This window comes from Oncorhynchus clarkii, chromosome 6, assembly GCF_045791955.1.
Source record: "Oncorhynchus clarkii lewisi isolate Uvic-CL-2024 chromosome 6, UVic_Ocla_1.0, whole genome shotgun sequence".
NCBI classification, from domain to species: Eukaryota; Metazoa; Chordata; class Actinopteri; order Salmoniformes; family Salmonidae; genus Oncorhynchus; species Oncorhynchus clarkii.
Window position 1 is genome coordinate 48,369,008 of NC_092152.1, and position 22,711 is coordinate 48,391,718.

Below are 22,711 nucleotides of genomic sequence, written 5' to 3' on the forward strand. Positions count from 1 at the left end.
GTCCGGACAACAGGCCCTCCGATTTGACACACTGAGCTCTATCAGAGAAGTAGGTGGTGAATCAGGCGAGGCAATCATTTGAGAAACCAAGGCTGTGGAGTCTGCCAATTAGAATGTGGTGATTGACAGAGTCGAAAGCCTTGGCCAGGTCGATGAATACAGCTGCACAGTGATGTCTCTTATCGATGGCGGTTATGATATCGTTTAGGACCTTGAGTGTGGCTGAGGTGCACCCATGACCAGCTCGGAAACCAGATTGCATAGCGGAGAAGGTACGATGTGATTCAAAATGGTCAGTAATCTGTTCATTAACTTGGCTTTCAAAGACCTTAGAGATGCAGGGTAGGATAGATATAGGTCTGTAGCAGTTTGGGTCTAGAGTGTCTCCCCCTTTGAAAAGGGGAATGACCGCGGCAGCTTTCCAATCTTTGGGAATCTCAGACGATACGAAAGAGAGGTTGAACAGGCTAGTAATAGGGGTTGCAACAATTTCGGCAGATAATTTTTTAGATAGAGAGGGTCCAGATTGTCTAGCCCGGCTGATTTGTAGGGGTCCAAATTTTGCAGCTCTTTCAGAACATCATCTATCTGGATATAGGTGATGGAGAAATGGTGGGGGCTTGGGCGGGTTGCTGTGGAGGGTGCCGGGGAGTTGACCGGGGTAGGGGTAGCTAGGTGGAAAGCATGGCCAGCCGTAGAAAAATGCTTATTGAAATTCTAAATTATAGTGGATTTGTCAGTTGTAACAGTGTTTCCTAGCCTCAGAGCAGTGGGCAGCTGGGAGGAGGTGCTCTTATTCTCCATGGACTTTAGTGTCCCAGAACTTTTTTGAGTTTGTACTGCAGGATGCAAATTTCTGTTTAAAAAACCTAGTCTTAGCTTTTCTAACTGCCTGTGTATATTGGTTCCTAACTTCCCTGAAAAGTTGCATATCACGGGGGCTATTCGATGCTAATGCAGAACGGCACAGGATGTTTTTATGCTGGTCAAGGGCAGACAGGTCTGGAGTGAACCAAGGGCTATATCTATTCCTGGTACTATTTTTTTTTAATGGGGCATGCCTATTTAAGATGGTGAGGAAGGCACTTTTAAAGAACAACCAGACATCTTCTACTGTCGGGATGAGGTCAATGTCATTCCAGGATACCCCGGCCAGGTCGATTAGAAAGGCCCGCTCGCAGAAGTGTTTTATGGAGCGTTTGACAGTGATGAGGGGTGGTCGTTTGCTCGCAGACCCATTACGGATGCAGGCAATGAGGCAGTGATCGCTGAGATCTTGGTTGAAAACACCAGAGGTGTATTTGGAGGGTGAGTTAGTTAGGATGATATCTATGAGGGTGCCCGTGTTTACGGATTTGGGGTTATATCTGGTAGGTTCATTGATCATTTGTGTGAGATTGAGGGCATCAAGCTTAGATTGTAGGATGGCCGGGGTGTTAATCATGTCCCAGTTTAGGTCACCTAGCAGCACGACCTCAGAAGATAGTTTGGGGGCAATCAAATCACATATGGTGTCGAGGGCACAGCTGGGGGCAGAGGGTGGTCTATAGCAAGCGGCAACAGTGAGAGACTTGTTTCTGGAGAGGTCAATTTTTAGAAGTAGAAGCTCAAATTGTTTGGGTACAGACCTGGATAGTAAGAAGTAAATTGCAACACCGCCCCCTTTGGCAGTTCTATCTTGTCGGAAAACATCACCAGAGGAACGGAGGAGGAGTAGGATAAGGGTACGGCTAAAGGCTAACAGAACTGGACACCTAGTGCGTTCAGAACAGAGAGTAAAAGGAGCAGATTTCTGGGTACAGTAGAATATATTCAAGGCATAATGTACAGACAAAGGTATAGTAGGATGTGAATACAGTGGGGGTAAACCTGTGCCTATAGTGATAATGAAAGAGATACTGTCTCTAGAAATAGCATTTAAACCAGGTGATGTCACTGCGTGTGTGGGAGGTGGAACTAAATTGTTAGCCGAGGCGTGTTGAGCAGTGCTAGAGGCTCTACAGTGAAATAAAACAATAGTTACAAACCAGAACAGCAATCGACACGGCAAGGTGATGTTAGGGAAAGGCATGCGTAGCCGGGTGTTCATTCAAGTCCAGTGCGTGGCTTCAGGCAGCTAGCGGCACGGGGCTAGCAGGCTAACAGAAAGGCCTTAGAGGGATGACGCGATGGAGGAAAGTCTGTTGTGGCCCAATCGTGCAGTTACATCAGCGGACGGATCAGCAGGACTCCGTGTGGTAAACCAGGCCAATTGGCAAAATATGTATAGTGGCCAAGGAAATATGTCCAAAGGGCCTCTTAAGCCAGCAGTCCAATAGATAGCTAGATAGCTAGCAGGCCGCGGATTAGCGGCGGTGCGTTCAGGGGTTGTTAGCTGCTATAATTGCAGGTGGGGGAAAAAAAGCCGTAAATCGTCATAATAAAAATGTTTAAAATTAAATAAAACATTTAAATAAAAAAGGTTCAGAGCTTGCGGTAGGAATCCGGAGATATGGAGAAGAAGTCCGTCTAGCTCTGGTTTGACTGGCGCTGTACAGACTGGCGAGAGTTAGCCAGGATAAAGGTAGCTGATGACCGCTAGCAAAGGATAGCTGACTGCTAGCTAGTGGCTTCGGAATGGATTCGATGGGCCTCGTAAGCCAACAGTCCGTTGTGCTCTAGACAGCTAGCATTCAGGGGACGTTAGCTGCGAATGTGAGAAGGTTCAGAGCTTGCGATAGGAATCCGGGGATATGGAGAGAAAAATAGGTCCGGTATGCTCTGGTTAAATCGCGTTGTACAAACTGGCGAGAGCTTTCCGAGCTAGGGGTTAGCTGATGACCGTTAGCTGGCTTGGAGGGTACTATGGTGTTGAATGCTGAGCTGTAGTCAATGAACAGCGTAGGTATTCCTTTTGTCCAGATGGGATAGGGCAGTGTGCAGTGCGATGGTGATTGCGTCATCTGTGGACCTGTTGGGGCAGTATGCAAACTGAAGTGGGTCTAGGGTGGCGGTGAAATGATCCTTGACTAGCCTCTCAAAGCACTTCATGATGACAGAAGTGAGTGCTACGGGCCGGTAGTCATTCAATTCAGTTATCTTTGCCTTCTTGGGAACAGGAACAATGGTAGCCATCTTGAAGCATACGGGGACAACAGACTGGGATAGGGAGTGATTAACCTCTTGAAGCTAGGGGGCACTATTTTTATGTTTGGAAAAATAACGTTCCCAATGTAAACGGCCTATTTCTCAGGACCAGATGCTAGAATATGCATATAATTGACAGATTAGGATAGAAAACACTCTAAAGTTTCCAAAACTGTCAACATTTTGTCTGTGAGTTAAACAGAACTGATATTGCAGGCTAAAACCTGAGGAAAATCCAATCAGAAAATGCCCGTTTTTGAAACCTCTCTGTTGTTATGCATCCCTACTGCCCATTTAAAGGGATATCAACCCGATTCCTTTTTCTATGGCTTCCCTAAGGTGTCAACAGCCTTTAGACATAGTTTCAGGCTTTTATTTTGAAGAATGAGCGTGAATGACCACATTGCGTAAGTGGATAGGTGGGGGCTCTCAGATTGAGTTGTGCGCAACAGAGAAAGGTGGTCATTGTTCCTCCCGGTCCTAGTGAAAAGCCAACTGTCCCGGTTGATATAATATCGAATAGATATTTGAAAAACACCCTGAGGATTGATTATAAAAAACGTTTGACATTTTTCTGTGGACATTATGGATATAATTTGGAATTTTTGTCTGCATTGTCGTGACCGCTCTTTCCGGTGGATTCCTGGGCATGACGCACCAAACTAACGGAGGTATTTGGATATAAAAAATATCTTTATGGAACAAAAGGAACATTTGTCTAACTGGGAGTCTCGTGAGTGAAAACATCCGAAGATCAAAGGTAAACGATTAATTTGATTGCTTTTCTGAATTTCGTGAGCCGTTGAATTGTGACTCCACCTTGTCCCTGTTCCGGCATTTTGCTTGTTTGATTGCCTTGCGGAGGGAATAACTACACTGTTTATATGCAGCCATATTACCAGACCTCTTTCCATGGTTAAATGCGGTGGATCGAGGTTTCAGTTTTTCGCGAATGCCGCCATCCAGCCACGGTTTCTGGTTAGGGTTGACTTCAACAGTCACAGCGAGTACGACATCTCCAATGCACTTATTTATAAACGCACTCACCGAGTCAGCGTATAGATCAATGTCGTTCTGAGAGGCTGACCGGAACATATTCCAGTCCGCGTGATCAAAATAATCTTGGAGTGTGGCTTCCGACTGGTCAGACCAGCAATGAATGGTTCTCGTCACTGGTACATCCTGTTTGAGTTTCTGCCTATAAGCCGGGATGAGCAAGATGGCGTCGTGGTCAGATTTGCTGAAGGGAGGGCGGGGGAGGGCTTTGTATGCAGCGCGGAAGTTAGAGCAGCAGTGGTCGAGAGTATTAGCCCTACGTGTTGTGCTATCAATATGCTTGTAAAATTTAGGTAACATTGATCTCAAATTTACTTTGTTAAAATCCCCAGCTACAATAAATGCAGCCTCCGGGTATATAGTTTCCAATTTACATAGAGCCCAGTAAAGTTCCTTGAGGGCCGTCTTGGTGTTTACTTGAGTTGGGTAGGGGGGGGGTGTACACAACAGTTACTATATCTGATGAGAATTCTCTTGGTAGGTGGAATGGCCTGCATGTGATTAATTCTAGGTCAGGTGAGCAGAAGGACTGGAGTTTCTGTCTGTTGTTATGATCACACCATGAGTTGTTAATCATAAAGCATACACCCCCGCCATTCCTCTTCCCAGAGAGGTGTTCATCTCTGTCGGCACGTTGCATGGAGAAGCCCGGTGGCTGGACCGATTCCGAAAACATATCAGAGAGAGCCATGTTTCTGTGAAACAGAATGTTACAATCTCTGATGTCTCTCTGGAAGGCAACCCTTATTTGAATTTCGTCTACCTTGTTGTCAAGAGACTGGACATTGGTGAGTAGTATACTCTGGAGCGGTGAGCGATGTGCCCGGTTACGAAGCCTGACCAGAAGACTGCTCTGCCCCTTCTGCGTCGTTGTTGTTTTCGGTCAGCTGCTGGGATTAGATCCATTGTCCTATTCCGAAGAGAGGATCTGCTTCGGGAAAGTCGTATTCCTGGTTGTAATGTTGGTAAGTTGACGTTGCTCTTATATCAAATAATTCTTCCCGGCTGTATGTAATAAGACTTAAGATTTCCTGGGGTAACAATGTAAGAAACAATATATTAAAAAACTAAATATTGCATAGTTTCCTAAGAACGCAAAGCGAGGCGACCATCTCTGTCGGCGCCATCTCAAGAATGTATTGGCTGGTGCAATCAAATTTCCCCTTTAAGGATTAGTAAAGTACCATCTTAAAAAGGTCCAATGCATCTCAATATCAAATTATTACTATGTAACAATTAAGTACCTGACTGCAATTGTCTTCAATTAAAATTGTCAAAAAGAAACAAAAATAGTAGCTTCATAGCAAATAGCAATTTCTCAAGCAAGACATTTGCTAGAACTGTTTTGGAGTGGTCTGAGCAGGGAGGGAAAAACTAACTGTTATTGGTAGACCTGTTTGAAACTCTTTCTATTTGGTCTATTAACTAAATGTACAACCTATTTGGCCTAATTTACCACTTGTTTGGCCTAAAATGTGTCTATTAACACATTTTGGACCAAAACTCCATCCCACCAAAACAGGATGAAATGTCAGGTCTTTACAAACAACTAGGGCTGAGCGATTAACCAAAATGGCGGTTATTTCCCAGTTTTTAAACAACAAACTGACCAACGTCGGTTCAATTATCTGAATTCCATTTCGTAGTTTTTTTTTTCTGTGAGCTCAATGTGCACATTGCGCTGCACTTCCTGTACAGATAAATCAGATCATGCCCGGACTGTGCGATGTAGTAGGGAGTTGTAGTTTCCAACAGGCCAATGTTCTACATCATGTTTTCAGCGCTAATCTAACAACAATGACCATAATCTATTGCACGGCTTTGTAGGCCTCCTTGCTCGTACACGCCTTTTCAGTTCTGCCCACACATTTTCTATGGGATTGAGGTCAGGGCTTTGTGATGGCCACTTCAATACATTGACTTTGTTGTCCTCAAGCCATTTTGCCACAACTTTGGAAGTATGCTTGGGGGGGTCATTGTTAATTTGGAAGACCCATTTGCAACCAAGCTTTAACTTCCTGACTGATGTCTTGAGATGTTGCTTTAATATATGCTTATCATTTTCTTTCCTGATGAAGCCATCTATTTTGTGAAGTGCACCAGTCCCTCCAAAAGCAAAGCACCCCCACAACATGATGCTGCCACCCCTGTGCATCACAGTTGGGAAGGTGTTCCGCAGCTTGCAAGCATCCCCCTTTTTCCTCCAAACATAACAATGGTCATTATGGCCAAACAGTTCTATTTTTGTTTCTTCAGACCAGAGGACATTTCTCCAAAAAGTACAATCTTTGTTCCCATGTGTAGTTGCAAATCGTAGTCTGGCTTTTTTTATTGTGGTTTTGGAGCAGTGGCTTCTTCCTTGCTGAGCACCATTTCAGGTTATATCGATATAGGACTTGTTTTACTGTGGATATAGATCATTTTGTACCTGTTTCTTCCAGCATCTTCACAAGGTCCTTTGCTGTTATTCTGGGATTGATTTGCCTTTTTCGCACCAAAGTACGTTCATCTCTAGGAGACAAAACGCGTCTCCTTCCTGATCGGTATGACGGCTAAGTGGTCCAATGGTGTTTATACTTGCGTACTATTGTTTGTACAGATGAACGTGGTACCTTCAGGCGTTTAGAAATTGCTCCCAAGGATGAACCAGACTTGTGGAGGTCCACAATTCTTTTTCTGAGGTCTTGGCTGATTTCTTTTGATTTTCCCATGATGTCAAGCAAAGAGGCACTGAGTTTGAAGGTAGGCCTTGAAATACATCCACAGATACACCTCCAATTGACTCAAATGATGTCAATTAGCCTATCAAAAACTTGTAAAGCCATAACATCATTTTCTGGAATCTTCCAAGCTGTTTAAAGGCACAGTCAACTTAGTGTATGTAAACTTCTGACCCCCTGGAATTGTGATACAGTGAATTATAAGTAAAAAATAATAATACTTGTGTCTCCAACATAAGTGTATGTAAACTTCCGACTTCAACTGTACGTACGCACGCACAAACACAATGCCTTTGTTTTCTCCTATCACAATCATTAAACTCTTAACTGATTTAAAGTCGCCATTGGCTTAATGGTGAAATCCCTGAGCTCCTCTCCGTCCAACAGTTCCTCTCCGGCAACGGAGTTAGGAAGGATGCATGTATATTTGTAGTGACTGAGTGAGTCTCAACTTTCCATAAAGGGGTCTTAGTAGTTTGTAGGCCAAACCGTTCAGACGATTTTGTGAGAAGACAGATTTTCGGGATGACTCATTGCCTGACAAACACCACTCTAGCTCCGTTACCGCTCACCGCAGATGCGGTGGATTGAGACGCATCCAATGCAAAAAAAGATCTCTAGCTTAAACTGACAAATTTTATGGGGATTTTTTTAACGTAGCCGATGATTTTAGGACCATGCGGACACCTGGGAGAGGGAGGGAAGGCTGTTTGTATGGCTGGCTGGCTTTATGGAGAGTGCATTGACGCAGCTACTGGAAACAGCGTAACTTTTTCTCAACACATTGCAGATGTAAAGATGGCTGTAGTACATGGCTTTGGCTAAACTAGAGTTTTAATCATGGTTCTGAGCTAGTGCATAGCAGGCAGCTAATTATTGTATGTCATGTGTTTGTAGAATGTTACGTTCCCTATTGACTAAGGTGAATGAAGCTACAGCAACAAAGTGATCATTTCTGTTCTCCAAATTGCATTTAGAGTTTTTAAATTGTGTAGAAATGCAGTAAATTATCTTCAAATATTGTTTTTTTATCCTCTTACTCCATCACTTTGCTATTCTTTAAGTTGAGCTGAAATGACACCCCTGACATGAATAAATTATAAATCATAAACTAGCTACAATTGGAAAGATAGAAACAGGCTAAATGAAGTGCATATGTGGTGCAAGATGAAGGAGAAAAACAGAGATACTCACAGAAGAGATCTTGTTACGTTGAAGGTTTAAAGTCTGGAGTGATCTCAGTTTCTTAGCCAGCCATAGAGGCACATGTTCAATGTCATTGCTGGAAAGATTTAAAAGCTGAAGACTTGCCATGTGCTCTAGGCCCTCAATTTTACTGCAGAAAGAAACAACGTTTCTTAAAATGTTTTATTACAAAAAACAATATTACAATTGGCAATCATAATAAATGTTTGATACACGTAGTCTGTTAACCCAATGGCAGAGTACATCAATAAAAAGGTGTTGTTTAAGTGTGCTGTGCTCTTACTGGATTATGTTGTTAGAGAGATGTAGTTCCCGCAAGTTGTGCAGCTTTTCAAGCTTCTCAATTTTTTCAATTACATTATGGCTGACGTTGAGGATCTGCAGGTCCTCACACTTCTCCAAATTCTCAATGAACTGAAACACAGGAGATATGGCACTGTATTACATCTGTATCTATGTCAGTGTTGGCTCCTCAGAGGAGGAACATTCTACTCAGTAAACTTTTTTTTAAAAAATATATTCACCAATCAGTCACCAATCAGTCAATAGTCACCAATCAGTCAATTCACCAATAGTCACCAATCACGCACCACGGTGTAGCCAGAGGACAGCTATTTTCCAACCTTCTCTGGCTACATTGACTTCAATCCAAAAATAAACTAGGAGGCTCGTGCACCTCACCCCCTTCCATAGACCTACATGGTAATTATAACAACTTCCGGAGGATGTCCTCCAACCCATCAAAGCTTTTGCAGTATGAACTGACATGTCCATAAAAATCAAAGGATCAGAGAATGAGCCTAGTACTACGCATGTGTGATTTAGAAGCTTGGTGACATTGTTGGGTTGATTGAGATAGTTTTTAGGACATTATTTAATTCAAATTAGTTTCTTCAAACTACAGGAGACAGCGGAGGTAGATTATATATTGTTTTCCTTGGTTTTAGATCTTTATTTGTGTGTCGATGTAGTGTCATTTTCTTCAATTTGTCCTGCAAAATTTAGTAGCAAGTAGCTAGCTACCAGAGTGCAGTTTTCGCCGCCAGAATGGCAAGCTAACGCTAACGACAAATGGTGCCTTTTTTTTTTATTGAAGAAGCCATTCATTGCCTACATCAGATTCCAGCTTCTGGGAAAAAGCTGTATCAATCATGTAATGGAGGAAGTTCTGCTTAAATTGCGCAACACAAGAAGAAGGTAAGAAGAAGAAACAGTGATACTTCATTTTTGGGCATGTAAGAGTTGCTTTTAGGGGGCATGTTGATCGTCCTGCAACGAACCAAGGGCAGATGAGAGAAAGTTAAAAGTGTGATTAAAAAGAGGTTGACGCAGCACATTTTTTCGCATGGCAAATGGATGAAACCAGACATCTGTCGCTTGCAGTTGTTAGTTATTGTCAGGTATGTGGATGATCAGGGCTTTAATTCAGGAAAGTTTAATTTGATCTACATTTGATCCCACTGGGCACACCACGTCAATTCAATGTTGAAGTCAGGTAATATTTGGTTGAGACGTTGATCAATGAGATTAAACTATATTTAACCACTCAAAAAGACAGCAAAAATTTAGTTTAATTTCCAATGTGTTACCACTACAATTTCAACCATCTAAAAGCACAACCATGATTTTTGGTTAAGGGCCCTGTGCAGTCAAAATCCTGAATTTCCTGCTTGTGTTTAATACATATTCACACACTATGAGATTGGAATAATGCTGTGAAATTCAGAAAATTATGATAATGCCCTTTTTGTGTAAGAGCTGTTTGAAAAGACCGTCCTAAAATGTCCACCTGTTTGGTGTGGTGGAGTTTTGGCCTGCCTGGTGACGTCAGTAAATGTGTTAATAGACCAATAAGAAGGAGAGTTACAAACCTCTGTCAATAACAGCTAGTTTTCATCTGCCCAATTAGACCACCCCCAGTAAGTCTCAGCAAAATTCTTGCTTGAGAAATGTCTCTTTGCTAAGAAGATATTTTTGTTTCTATTTGGCCATTTTAAATAACAATCACAGTAAGGTACTTCATTGTTACTCAGAAATTATTTGTTATTGCTCCCAATTGGTGCAGCAGTCTAAGGCACTGCATCTCAGTGCTAGATGCGTCACTACAGACCATGGTTCGATTCCAGGCTGTATCACAACTGGCCATGATTGGGAGTCCCATAGGGCGGCGCACAATTAGTCCAGCGTCATCCGGGTTAGGGTTTGGCCGGGGCAGGCCGTCATTGTAAATAAGAATGTGTTCTTAACAGACTTGCCTAGTTAAATAAAATAAAACTGGCTGCATTGGATCTTAAATTAAAGTTGTCACCGAAATGCCTATCACTGCGCTTTCAACCACTTTAAAACACAGCAAAGTTCAAATAGGAATACAATGTCAGATATTTTGTTTATTTATACAACAGATTCATGTTATCACTGTGCTTCATCTAATAGCAGAACCAAATGACCTGGTTCACAGTTGAGATCACATTAAAAGTATAGTGCATTCGGAAAGTATTCAGACCCCTTGACTTTTTCCACATTTTGTTATGTTACAGCCTTATTCTAAAATGCATTAAGTACATGTTTTTTTCTCATCAATCTACACACAGTACCCCATAATGACAAAGTGAAAACAGATTTTTAGACATTTTTCCAAATAGCTTATTTACATAAGCATTCAGACCCTTTGCTATGAGACTCGAAATTGAGCTCAGGTGCATCCCGTTTCCATTGATCATCCTTGAGATATTTCTACAACTTGACTGGAGTCCACCTGTGGTGAATTAAATTGATTGGACATGATTTGGAAAGGCACACACCTGTCTTTATAAGGTCCCACAGTTGACAGTGCATGTCAAAGCAAAAATCAAGACATGATGTCAAAGGAATTGTCAGTGAGCTCAGAGACAGGATTTGCGTTGAGGCACAGATCTGGGGAAGGGTACCAAAAAATGTCTGCAGCATTGAAGGTCCCCAAGATCACAGTGGCCTCCATTATTCTTAAATGGAAGAAGTTTGGAACCATCAAGAGTCTTGCAAGGGCTGGCCGCCCGGCCAGCCTGAGCAATCGGGGGAGAAGGGCCTTGGTCATGGAGGTGACCAAGAACCTAATGGTCACTCTGAAAGAGCTCCAGAGTTGCTCTGTGGAGATGGGAGAACCTTTTAGAATGACAACCATCTCTGTAGCACTCCACCAATCAGGCCTTTATGGTAGTGGCCAGGCGGAAGCCACTCCTCAGTAAAAGGCACATGATAGCCTGCTTGGAGTTTGCCAAAAGGCACCTAAAGACTCTCAGACCATGAGAAGCAAGATTCTCTGGTCTAATGAAAACACGATTGAACTCTTTGGGCTGAATGCCAAGCATCACATCTGGAGGAAACCTGGCACCATCCCTACGGTGAAGTATGGTGGTGGCAGCATCATGCTGTAGGGATATTTTTCAGTGGCAGGGACTGGGAGACTAGTCAGGATCGAGGGAAAGATGAACAGAGCAAAGTACAGAGAGATCCTTGATGAAAACCTGCTCCAGAGCGCTCAGGATCCCAGACTGGGGAGAAGATTCACCTTCCAACAGGACAACAACCCTAAGTACACAACCAAGACAACGCAGGAGTGGCTTTGGGACAAGTCTTTGAATGTCCTTGAGTGGCACAGCCAGAGCCCGGACTTGAACCCGATCGAACATCTATGCAGACCTGAAAATAGTTGTGCAGCGACGCTTCCCATCCAACCTGACAGAGCTTGAGAGGATCTGCAGAGAAGAATGTGAAACTTCCCAAATACAGGTGTGCCATGCTTGTAGCATCATACCCAAGAAGACTCAAGGCTGTAATTGCTGCCAAAGGTGCGTCAACAAAGTACAGTAGAGGGTCTGAATACTTATGTAAATGTGATCAGTTTTATCCTTTTTTTTTTATAACTTTGCAAAAATGTCAAAAACAGTTTTTGCTTGTCATTATGGGGCATTGTGTGCAGATTGAGGAAAAAAAACAATTTCACCAATTTTAGTCAAGGGGTCTGAATATTTTCCGAATGCACTGTACATGGTGCAATTGACCAATACTGTTCAAGATTCTGTTCAGATTATTACAGCAATTGAAGATCTCCACAGACCTGCAACATACAGTATGCATGCAATCTTGAACATGCACGCTTTATATGATTAGAGAAGGAAAAAAATGCATAGTTACAGTAACCTCAATGTGGCCATGGATGTTACTAATTTTAAGATTGAATGTTACATTTGTTTTTATATTACTTTTGTAATACAGTAAATAGCCTAAAGTTATATTGAATTGTGTTTGGTTTACAACGCAACCAAATATCATTTAAAGGGGATTCATCTTCTGCCACTGACTTAGTCTGGTTTTAATTCCAGCTTTTCTACAAATTAATAATTGCTGTGTTGGATTCACATCTCCATCTCAACCAAAAATCTAAGTTAGGATTAAATCAATCAAATTTAAATATCGTTTAGTTTATAGTCCTATTCTTTAACTTTGATTTTTTAGGTTTTTAGGTTTTGGAGACGTGCACAGAAGGTACTATCCAAACAGAAGATACATCTCCTTCAAATGTTGATACTGTATTTGGTTGTATTGACAACCAAGCACATTTCAATATCACTACATATCATACAATTTAAAATCAACCAGAGCTTGAAACCCTAGACCTTTTGTATTGTCTATTTGTAAGTTGAATTCTGTGTTGAATTGAAACAATAGCTGTTGATGACTTTGCAAATGCTATATAGTCTTAACTAGCATTTTTGATGATACATGAATGATAAAGTATGGTCATTTGCTCTGTAAACCTACCCTTTGGACCGATAGCAACAGTGAATCTATTTAGTTTTTAGTGGCCATCCAGGACCTCTATACCAGGACGTGTCAGAGGAAGGCCCTAAAAATTGCCCAAAACTACAGCCACCCTAGACTATTCTCTCTGCTAGCACGGCAAGTGGTACCGGATCACCAAGTCTAGGTCCTAAACATTCCTTAACAGCTTCCTCCCTCAAGCCATAAGACTGCTGAAGAGCTAATCAAATGGCTATCCGGACTATTTCCATTGACCCCCCTCCCCTTTTTAACGATGCTGCTACTTGCAGTTTATTATCTATGCATATCTAGTCACTTTACCCCTACCTACATGTACATATTACCTCGACTAACCTGTACCCCAATATACAGTGGGGCAAAAAAGTATTTAGTCAGCCACCAATTGTGTAAGTTCTCCCACTTAAAAAGATGAGAGAGGCCTGTAATTTTCATCATAGGTACACTTCAAATATGGCAGACAAAATTAGAAAAAAAATCCAGAATATCACATTGTAGGATTTTTAATGAATTTATTTGCAAATAAATGGTAGAAAATAAGTATTTGGTCACCTACAAACAAGCAAGATTTCTGGCTCTCACAGACCTGTAACTTCTTCTTTAAAACTTCTTGCGACTAGCAATCCCGGATCCGGGAGCGTAATCATAGCTTTAAACGAATTAGCATAACGCAGCGGACATAAATACCCCTAGAAACCAAATGAAAAATATTCAAACACAAGCTTAGCCTTTTGTTAATCACACCGTCATCTCAGATTTTCAAAATATGCGTTACAGCCAACGCTAGACAAGCATTTGTGTAAGTTTATCATGGCATAATGCTATGCTAGGCTCTGCTGGCAGCAGGCAACATTTTCACGAAAATAAGAAAAGCAACCAAATTAAATAATTTACCTTTGAAGAACTTCAGATGCTTTTACTCAGGAGACTCCCAGTTAGATAGCAAATGTTCCTTTTTTCCAAAAATATTATTTTTGTAAGCGAAATAGCTCCCGTTTGTTCATCATGCTTGGCTGAGAAATCAACCGGAAAATGCTACCATTACCATGCCAAACTTTTTTCAAAATTAGCTCCATAATATCGACAGAAACACGGCAAACGTTGTTTAGGATCCACCCTCAAGGTGTTTTTAACATATATATTCGATAATATTTCCGGTGAGGCAATTGGTTTCTCATAAGAAGCGATTGGAAAAAAGGCTACCTCAGTATTTTACGCAAGATTTTCTGCAGGAGACACCATGTGACCACTTGCTAAATATGCTCCCTTACGGCTATTCTTCAATGGAAATGCGTAAAAAGACTTCCTGGTTGGATTTGTATCTGGGTTTCGCCTGTAACATCAGTTCTGTGGCACTCACAGACAATATCTTTGCAGTTTTGGAAACGTCAGAGTGTTTTCTATCCAAAGCTGTCAATTATATGCATAGTCGAGCATCTTTTCGTGACAAAATATCTTGTTTAAAACGGGAACGTTTTTCATCCAAAAAAATGTAATAGCGCCCCCTAATGCTTAACTGGCTCCTCTGTCCTCCACTTGTTACCTGTATTAATGGCACCTGTTTGAACTTGTTATCAGTATAAAAGACACCTGTCCACAACCTCAAACAGTCACACTCCAAACTCCACTATGGCCAAGACCAAAGAGCTGTCAAAGGACACCAGAAACAAAATTGTAGACCTGCACCACGCTGGGAAGACTGAATCTGCAATAGGTAAGCAGCTTGGTTTGAAGAAATCAACTGTGGGAGCAATTATTAGGAAATGGAAGACATACAAGACCACTGATAATCTCCCTCGATCTGGGGCTCCACGCAAGATCTCACTTCGTGGGGTCAAGATGATCACAAGAACGGTGAGCAAAAATCCCAGAACCACACGGGGGGACCTAGTGAATGACCTGCAGAGAGCTGGGACCAAAGTAACAAAGCCTATCATCAGTAACACACTACGCCGCCAGGGACTCAAATCCTGCAGTGCCAGACGTGTCCCCCTGCTTAAGCCAGTACATGTCCAGGCCCGTCTGAAGTTTGCTAGAGAGCATTTGGATGATCCAGAAGAAGATTGGGAGAATGTCATATGGTCAGATGAAACCAAAATATAACTTTTTGGTAAAAACTTGTCGTGTTTGGAGGACAAAGAATGCTGAGTTGCATCCAAAGAACACCATACCTACTGTGAAGCATGGGGGTGGAAACATCATGCTTTGGGGCTGTTTTTCTGCAAAGGGACCAGGACGACTGAGCCGTGTAAAGGAAAGAATGAATGGGGCCATGTATAGTGAGATTTTGAGTGAAAACCTCCTTCCATCAGCAAGGGCATTGAAGATGAAACGTGGCTGGGTCTTTCAGCATGACAATGATCCAAACACACCGCCCGGGCAACAAAGGAGTGGCTTCGTAAGAAGCATTTCAAGGTCCTGGAGTGGCCTAGCCAGTCTCCAGATCTCAACCCCATAGAAAATCTTTGGAGGGAGTTGAAAGTCCATGTTGCCCAGCAACAGCCCCAAAACGTCACTGCTCTAGAGGAGATCTGCATGGAAAAATGGGCCAAAATACCAGCAACAGTGTTTGAAAACCTTGTGAAGACTTACAGAAAACGTTTGACCTCTGTTATATACCCTTTGTTGGCAATGACAAAGTATTGAGTTAAACTTTTGTTATTGACCAAATACCTATTTTCCATCATAATTTGCAAATAAATTCATTAAAAATCCTACAATGTGATTTTCTGGATTTTTTTCTCTCTCATTTTGTCTGTCATAGTTGAAGTGTACCTATGATGAAAATTACAGGCCTCTCTCATATTTTTAAGTGGGAGAACTTGCACAATTGGTGGCTGACTAAATACTTTTTTTGCCCCACTGTATTGACTCGGTACTGGTACCCCCATATATATAGCCTCGTTATTTATTTTATAAAACATTTTTACTTTAGTTTATTTAGTAAATATTTTCTTAACTCTTATTAATCTTAACTGCATTGTTGGTTAAGGGCTTGTAAGTAAGCATTTCACAATAAGTTTCAACGCATATTTGAAACCTGTGGATTACATTTTTCCCTAAAAACAACAATTGATGTTGATGACTTTTTTTCAAATCCAATGTATTTTCCACGTCACTCTACCTTCAGACAAAATTAGTATCGTAACACATATGGAGAATTTTCCAAATACGATGACACATTTTTTGTAATTATCTGTGATCTAAAAAATGTGCTTTCAGCTGCCAGCACACATCGCTCTTTCACTCAGTGTGAAGTGCTGTGTGCTTTAAACAACTATTGGCTAGTTCTTCGGTCTGTAAAGAAACGGGCAGGGTATCGGTTGAGCCTGCTGCAACGATTGGATTAGAACAAGCTCTGTTTCACTCGTCTCATGGCACAAGTCTCCCTTCTCCAAACATTGTGTATGAATCAGAGTCCGTAGCTAGTCATTGTTGTTCAATCGAATAATATCCTGCCAACTTTGCTGAAGCCATATGGTTGTTTTTTTCTGTCTACTTAGTCTGTCCGTATAATTATTCCATTGCTGACGGTGTTATATCACGATCCAATCCCATGCTTGCTTGCGCACTTCTGGGTTTTCCGATCACGAGTAAATCCAATTATGAGTATCAAGTGTGATAAAAAATATACAATTATGACAAGATCGACACACCGATACTCTGAACACCTCAACCCCTGTCCTGCACTTCAGTTAATCACTCTATTCTCAGAATCCCTTCCAAACTCTAAAGTAGCCCTCTCATTCCCTTCCCCATATTTTACTATAAATGTCTTTATTAAAAGGTTTTGGGTTCAAATAGTTTATCTTTGACGATTTTGAAAACAAGCTTTGTTGTCTCTGTGTGCCTTTACCGTGGGTCTCCCATCCTCCTAAATGTTTCTAGTCATCAGCCTCCACTGATCTACGTGGTGCTGATTTGGTGATTGTTAAATCCGACTGATGGTAAAGGATATTTCAGTTTCATCACATAATTCTTACCTTGAATTTCTTGTCTCCACTCTTGGTTACGGCCAGGTTTAGGGACCGTACAAAGGCTAAATTGTCCTGCTTGGTCAGCCTTGAGATCAGGTCCTCTGTGATATATCTGATTCCCTGGATACTCTCTTCATCTAACCCGAAATGACCAAAAAGAGTGTTTCATCCAAACAGGTCAAAGGTGAAAGCAACACATTAAAGGAATTGTTGTAGCTAGCTAGTACCTGAATGTTTTGACCAGACTCGTCCTTCTCTACTTTCAATGGCCACAGTCTCTGTGAGTAGCCAATCTTCATTCGCATCAGTAATGTCTAACTGGTGATTACTGTCCATCTTGGAGTGGGTTGTCCGGTGGAGAGGTAAACGGGTGGGATGTGGAGTAAGGCTGTAAGGGTCCAACAGTGGTGAGCCCAGACTCTGCATCCTTAAGCTTACTTTGGCTCCTCTCCTTGGTGAGATCCTCTGGGTAACCCCCTTTTTCATTGTGAAGCTGTGAAGTGGGGGATTTGATCAATTTATGAAGCTAACATTAGGTAGCTGCTAGCAAAATTAATTAGCTAGCTATTATATCTAGCTAAGTTAACTAGTGACTGTTGAATGAAGCTAGTCTTAAGATCTACCATAGATAGCTGAGTAATATCAGGGCTTTCCGGCAAACAAAAACCAATGAATCTGGCTAGTAGAAGCCAATATATAAATACCTTTGTCGTTAGTTAGCTAGCTTGCTACTTAGTTAGCTAGCTGATTAACCCTAACTTTACAAATTAGTTTTATTCACAGTAGCAGTGCATTAACACAAGTCAACACAAGTCAAACCAACTAACGCTAGCAACAAACATTAACAATATCAAGCACTTGGGACGATAACGTTAGCTAGTAAGGCTCTATCAAAAATATGATTTTGAGATAAATTGGCTTTAAAGTTCCAAAACCTCATTGATTTGAATGGTGTCAGCAATTTTTATGTTAGCTAGCTAATTTTTCCCCAACATCGGCCACCCCCTAAATTCGGACACTTTCTAGCGGTTGGAGGACTAAACCACCTTGAGCCACCTAAAGACACCCTTCTAACTAGCTGACCACTGATTTTTATTGCAATTTATGTAAGTTAAGTTAGGTTGAGGGTTTTCAAAAAAGTAACATGTATACACATTTGTATACATACACGTTGTAACGTACGCTAACCCCATTCCGTACAAATGTGTGCAACTGTGACATTCAAACGAGGCTGCAAAGAAAACTAATGGGACTGTAGCGACTGTGTTGACATAAATCTGGGGTGTGAACTACGTTTCTATTCAAGCATTGACAGACATGGTAATGGGTCTATAGTATTGGAGAAAATGTGAAAAAAAATGTACCCCTCCGACGCTGTACGTTACATCGTGACATGTCATGGCGTAACGTACAGCACGCATAAAGCAACTAATTCTGTCTTACAGCCTCTCTCCACCAAGTGTAGCACTTCTCTCACCGTTTAAAAACAAGAAATGGACAGGGTAAGGGGGATACCTAGTCATTTTTTGCGTCATCACTGCAAACTATCATGACTCTCAAAAGCCGCCGTTTACTTCTGAAGATCACTTTAACACCTCCCTAAAAACCCGATTTAAATTTGACACAGACATTCAAATATGTATGTAATGACACATTATATAAACATAAACATTACATTTTAGAGGTGATAAGGTGATAAGTTGGACAGTGAGTGAAAAAAGCTGTTTCCCCACACAACATCTCTCCTCACTATCATGCAATAGGTTTCGCCCCCCCCCCCATTTTTAAAAAGACCCGACGGAGCTCATTGCCATCTTGAATCATGCAGAGATGGGCATCATGAAGGAGGGCTCATCATTGATTTTGTTGGAAATGGGAGAAATTGTGCTTTACAATTGTACGGACCAGCGCGATGTACAAAAAAAAGTTTGTTATTTTACGATATAACAAACTTTAAACAGACCAAACAACATTAAATATCCAACTTTTTACCTCAAATATAGTTAACGGATTTGCTAATGTTGCTAGCTTGGTTGCTAAATGTTGATATAACTGCCAATTAAGCAAAAAGGAAATAAATTGTAAGCGTTAGATAATATATATCATGAAAACAACTGAAAGTCAAGCTTTTACCGTATCCTCTGACGGGGGGGTTTTGCACAATCTGCAAAAATTACATTTGAACCATGAACTTTTTGACACCTATCACTGTAGGCTATGTTTACAACAGCTACAGTACATACAGTGGGGCAAAAAAGTATTTAGTCAGCCACCAATTGTGCAAGTTCTCCCACTTAAAAAGATGAGAGGCCTGTAATTTTCATCATAGGTACACTTCAACTATGACAGACAAAATGAGGAAAAAAAATCCAGAAAATCACATTGTAGGATTTTTTTATGAATTTATTTGCAAATGATGGTGGAAAATAAGTATTTGGTCAATAACAAAAGTTTATCTCAATACTTTGTTATATACCCTTTGTTGGCAATGACAGAAGTCAAACGTTTACTGTAAGTCTTCACAAGGTTTTCACACACTGTTGCTGGTATTTTGGCCCATTCCTCCATGCAGATCTCCTCTAGAGCAGTGATGTCAAAACATTGCTGGGCAACACGGACTTTCAACTCCCTCCAAAGATTTTCTATGGGGTTGAGATCTGGAGACTGGCTAGGCCACTCCAGGACCTTGAAATGCTTCTTACGAAGCCACTCCTTCGTTGCCCGGGCGGTGTGTTTGGGATCATTGTCATGCTGAAAGACCCAGCCACGTTTCATCTTCAATGCCCTTGCTGATGGAAGGAGGTTTTCACTCAAAATCTCACGATACATGGCCCCATTCATTCTTTCCTTTACACGGATCAGTCGTCCTGGTCCTTTTGCAGAAAAACAGCCCCAAAGCATGATGTTTCCACTCCCATGCTTCACAATAGGTATGGTGTTCTTTGGATGCAACTCAGCATTCTTTGTCCTCCAAACACGACGAGTTGAGTTTTTACCAAAAAGTTATATTTTGGTTTCATCTGACCATATGACATTCTCCCAATCTTCTTCTGAATCATCCAAATGCTCTCTAGCAAACTTCAGACGAGCCTGGACATGTCTGGCACTGCAGGATTTAAGTCCCTGGCGGCGTAGTGTGTTACTGATGGTAGGCTTTGTTACTTTGGTCCCAGCTCTCTGCAGGTCATTTACTAGGTCCCCCCGTGTAGTTCTGGGATTTTTGCTCACCGTTCTTGTGATAATTTTGACCCCACAGGGTGAGATCTTGCGTGGATCCCCAGATCGAGGGAGATTATCAGTGGTCTTCCATTTCCTAATAATTGCTCCCACAGTTGATTTCTTCAAACCAAGCTGCTTACCTATTGCAGATTCAGTCTTCCCAGCGTGGTGCAGGTCTACAATTTTGTTTCTGGTGTCCTTTGACAGCTCTTTGGTCTTGGCCATAGTGGAGTTTGGAGTGTGACTGTTTGAGGTTGTGGACAGGTGTCTTTTATACTGATAACAAGTTCAAACAGGTGCCATTAATACAGGTAACGAGTGGAGGACAGAGGAGCCTCTTACAGAAGAAGTTACAGGTCTGTGAGAGCCAGAAATCTTGCTTGTTTGTAGGTGACCAAATACTTATTTTCCACCATAATTTGCAAATCAATTCATTAAAAAAATCCTACAATGTGATTTTCTGGATGTTTTTTTCTCATTTTGTCTGTCATAGTTGAAGTGTACCTATGATGAGTGTACCTATGATGAAAATTACAGGCCTCTCATCTTTTTAAGTGGGAGAACTTGCACAATTGGTGGCTGACTAAATACTTTTTTGCCCCACTGTAGAGGCAGTATTTAGTCAAATGTTACAATGTATGCATCAATATTAAACTAATTGGGACACTAATTTTCATTACAGATATCAAACAAAAAACGTGGGTACACTTTGTTATTGTGATAACTTTCATCAACACCTTTCAATGTCTTAGCTCTGAAATGTAAATGTTTATACATATTCAGATTAAGTTATCTTTCTAAAACGTGTATAGTGTGCCAAGTTATTTAGCAACATGTATTTACCACCACAGCATGGAGAAAGTCAAGAGAAAGCAGTGGAGTGAAGTGGACATTTTACATGCCATGGAGGACTGCGGGGCAGGGATGGCTATCTGCCAGGCTGCCAAGGTTAGGCATCTTTTGTTTATAGGAGATTACCACGTGTATGTGAATTTTATCTGCTAGTAACAGTTTTATTTTCTTATCTACCAAGGTGCACCTCGGCAGACCGTGGCGGATTGGCTGAGTGGCCGGCCGGGTAACCCATGGTTGTTGCAGTGGACCACCCACATCGCTTGAATCAGAGGATGAAAATGATCTGGTGCAGCACAGTATCTACTGCGCCAGCCATGTATCTACTGCGCAGATATTTGGTGTTCTATGCGTTTATGTATGTAGAATGCTGGACTGACTGTTCTCAATGTGTGTGATGTAAATGTGGATGTGTATGGTGATGCCAAAACAAACATTTTCATCCTGGATGGACAATTTTATATTCTAGGTTTCGGCACCCAGGGGAAACAATCCCACCGCTGGGGAAAAGGTGGTGGGAAATGTTCAGGAAAGGCACAAGAACCTGAGCATGAGGAGGCCGGACAACCTAGATGGGGTAGAGCCGAGTGTACCACACATCTGACGATAGACACCTTCTTTACTTCATATGAGAAGCACTTGGAAGAGAGAGTGGATTGAGGGAGAAACCTAGAACAAATCTATAACTGCGATGAGTCTGGGTTTATCATCATCTCCCATTTATCATTTATCATCTAGTGTTTCCTCAGTTGCCACTACACACTGGAGCCCCCCCCCAAGCCTTGTATGGACGGTCAAACAGTGGCTACATTGACCGAGACCTGTTCAGGAAGTGGTTTCAGCACTTCATTCAGCATGCAGTGAAGGAGCGCCTACTCTTTAATGGGCGGCAGGTAGCCTAGTGGTTAGAGCGTTCGACTTGTAACCGAAAGGTTGCAAGATCGAATCCCCGAGATGAAAAGGTAAAACCTGTTGGTTTGCCTCTGAAAAAGGCAGTTACCCACTGTTCCTAGTCCGTCATTGAAAGTAAGAATTTGTTCTTAACTTACTTGCCTAGTTAAATAATGGTAGAATATATATTTTTTAAATGGACACAAGAGCCACATGGACCCGGAGGTGCTCGCGGCAGCACTAAGGGAAGGGGTTGTGGCGGGGGCTGAGGGTCCTCCTGTTTGTCTTCCCACACACTCCAAGGAAGCTGGAGACCTCAGCCATTTTGACCACAAAATCAGAATTTGCCAGAGTATTCCGCTACCCGTACAAGCGCTGCAAGGACATGCGCTACGTGGTGAAGGGTTTAAGTATGGCCTCTTCCCTTTTGACCCTTCAGCCATTGAAGTGTCCCGTTTAGTGCCGTATCGGTCCCACTACCTCCTCTCCTGGAACCAGCACTGTACTGTCTATCAGCACCTCCTCCCCAGCAATCACAGGAGGACCCTCAGCCCCTGCTCCAGTCCCAGTCCCTGCTCCAGCCCTAGAAGAGCACCCCCTAATAGATAGCAAAGGACCTGGGGCACATCATTACTGTCCTGAAGTAGACAAATACAGAAGACTACCTGTGGTTGCCACATGCCTCACCGGGAAAGGATACACGCGCCAGAGGCAGGAGAGGGGTGAGAAGGAGAGGGCAGAGGAGAAAGAGGGTCGGGCAGCCCTCAGAACACAGGAGAGGGCTGCCATGGATGAGACCATTGAAGCCATCGCCTCCGCTGGACCTCCCGCTGGAACCACTCCTGA

At 42.1% G+C, this 22,711-nt stretch overlaps 1 protein-coding gene across 1 annotated transcript in view; it reads right to left on the reverse strand.

Annotated features, from left to right (window-relative positions):
* Positions 1–22,711, reverse strand: part of LOC139411244 (centriolin) — a 126,484-nt gene that overhangs the window by 101,882 nt on the left and 1,891 nt on the right. The window contains exons 3-6 of the mRNA XM_071157279.1: positions 17,131–17,396; positions 16,910–17,040; positions 8,392–8,522; positions 8,097–8,238 (exon numbers count right to left, since the gene is read on the reverse strand). Of these exons, the coding sequence (XP_071013380.1) occupies positions 8,097–8,238; positions 8,392–8,522; positions 16,910–17,040; positions 17,131–17,396 (670 nt within the window). The remainder of the gene's footprint in view (positions 1–8,096; positions 8,239–8,391; positions 8,523–16,909; positions 17,041–17,130; positions 17,397–22,711) is intronic.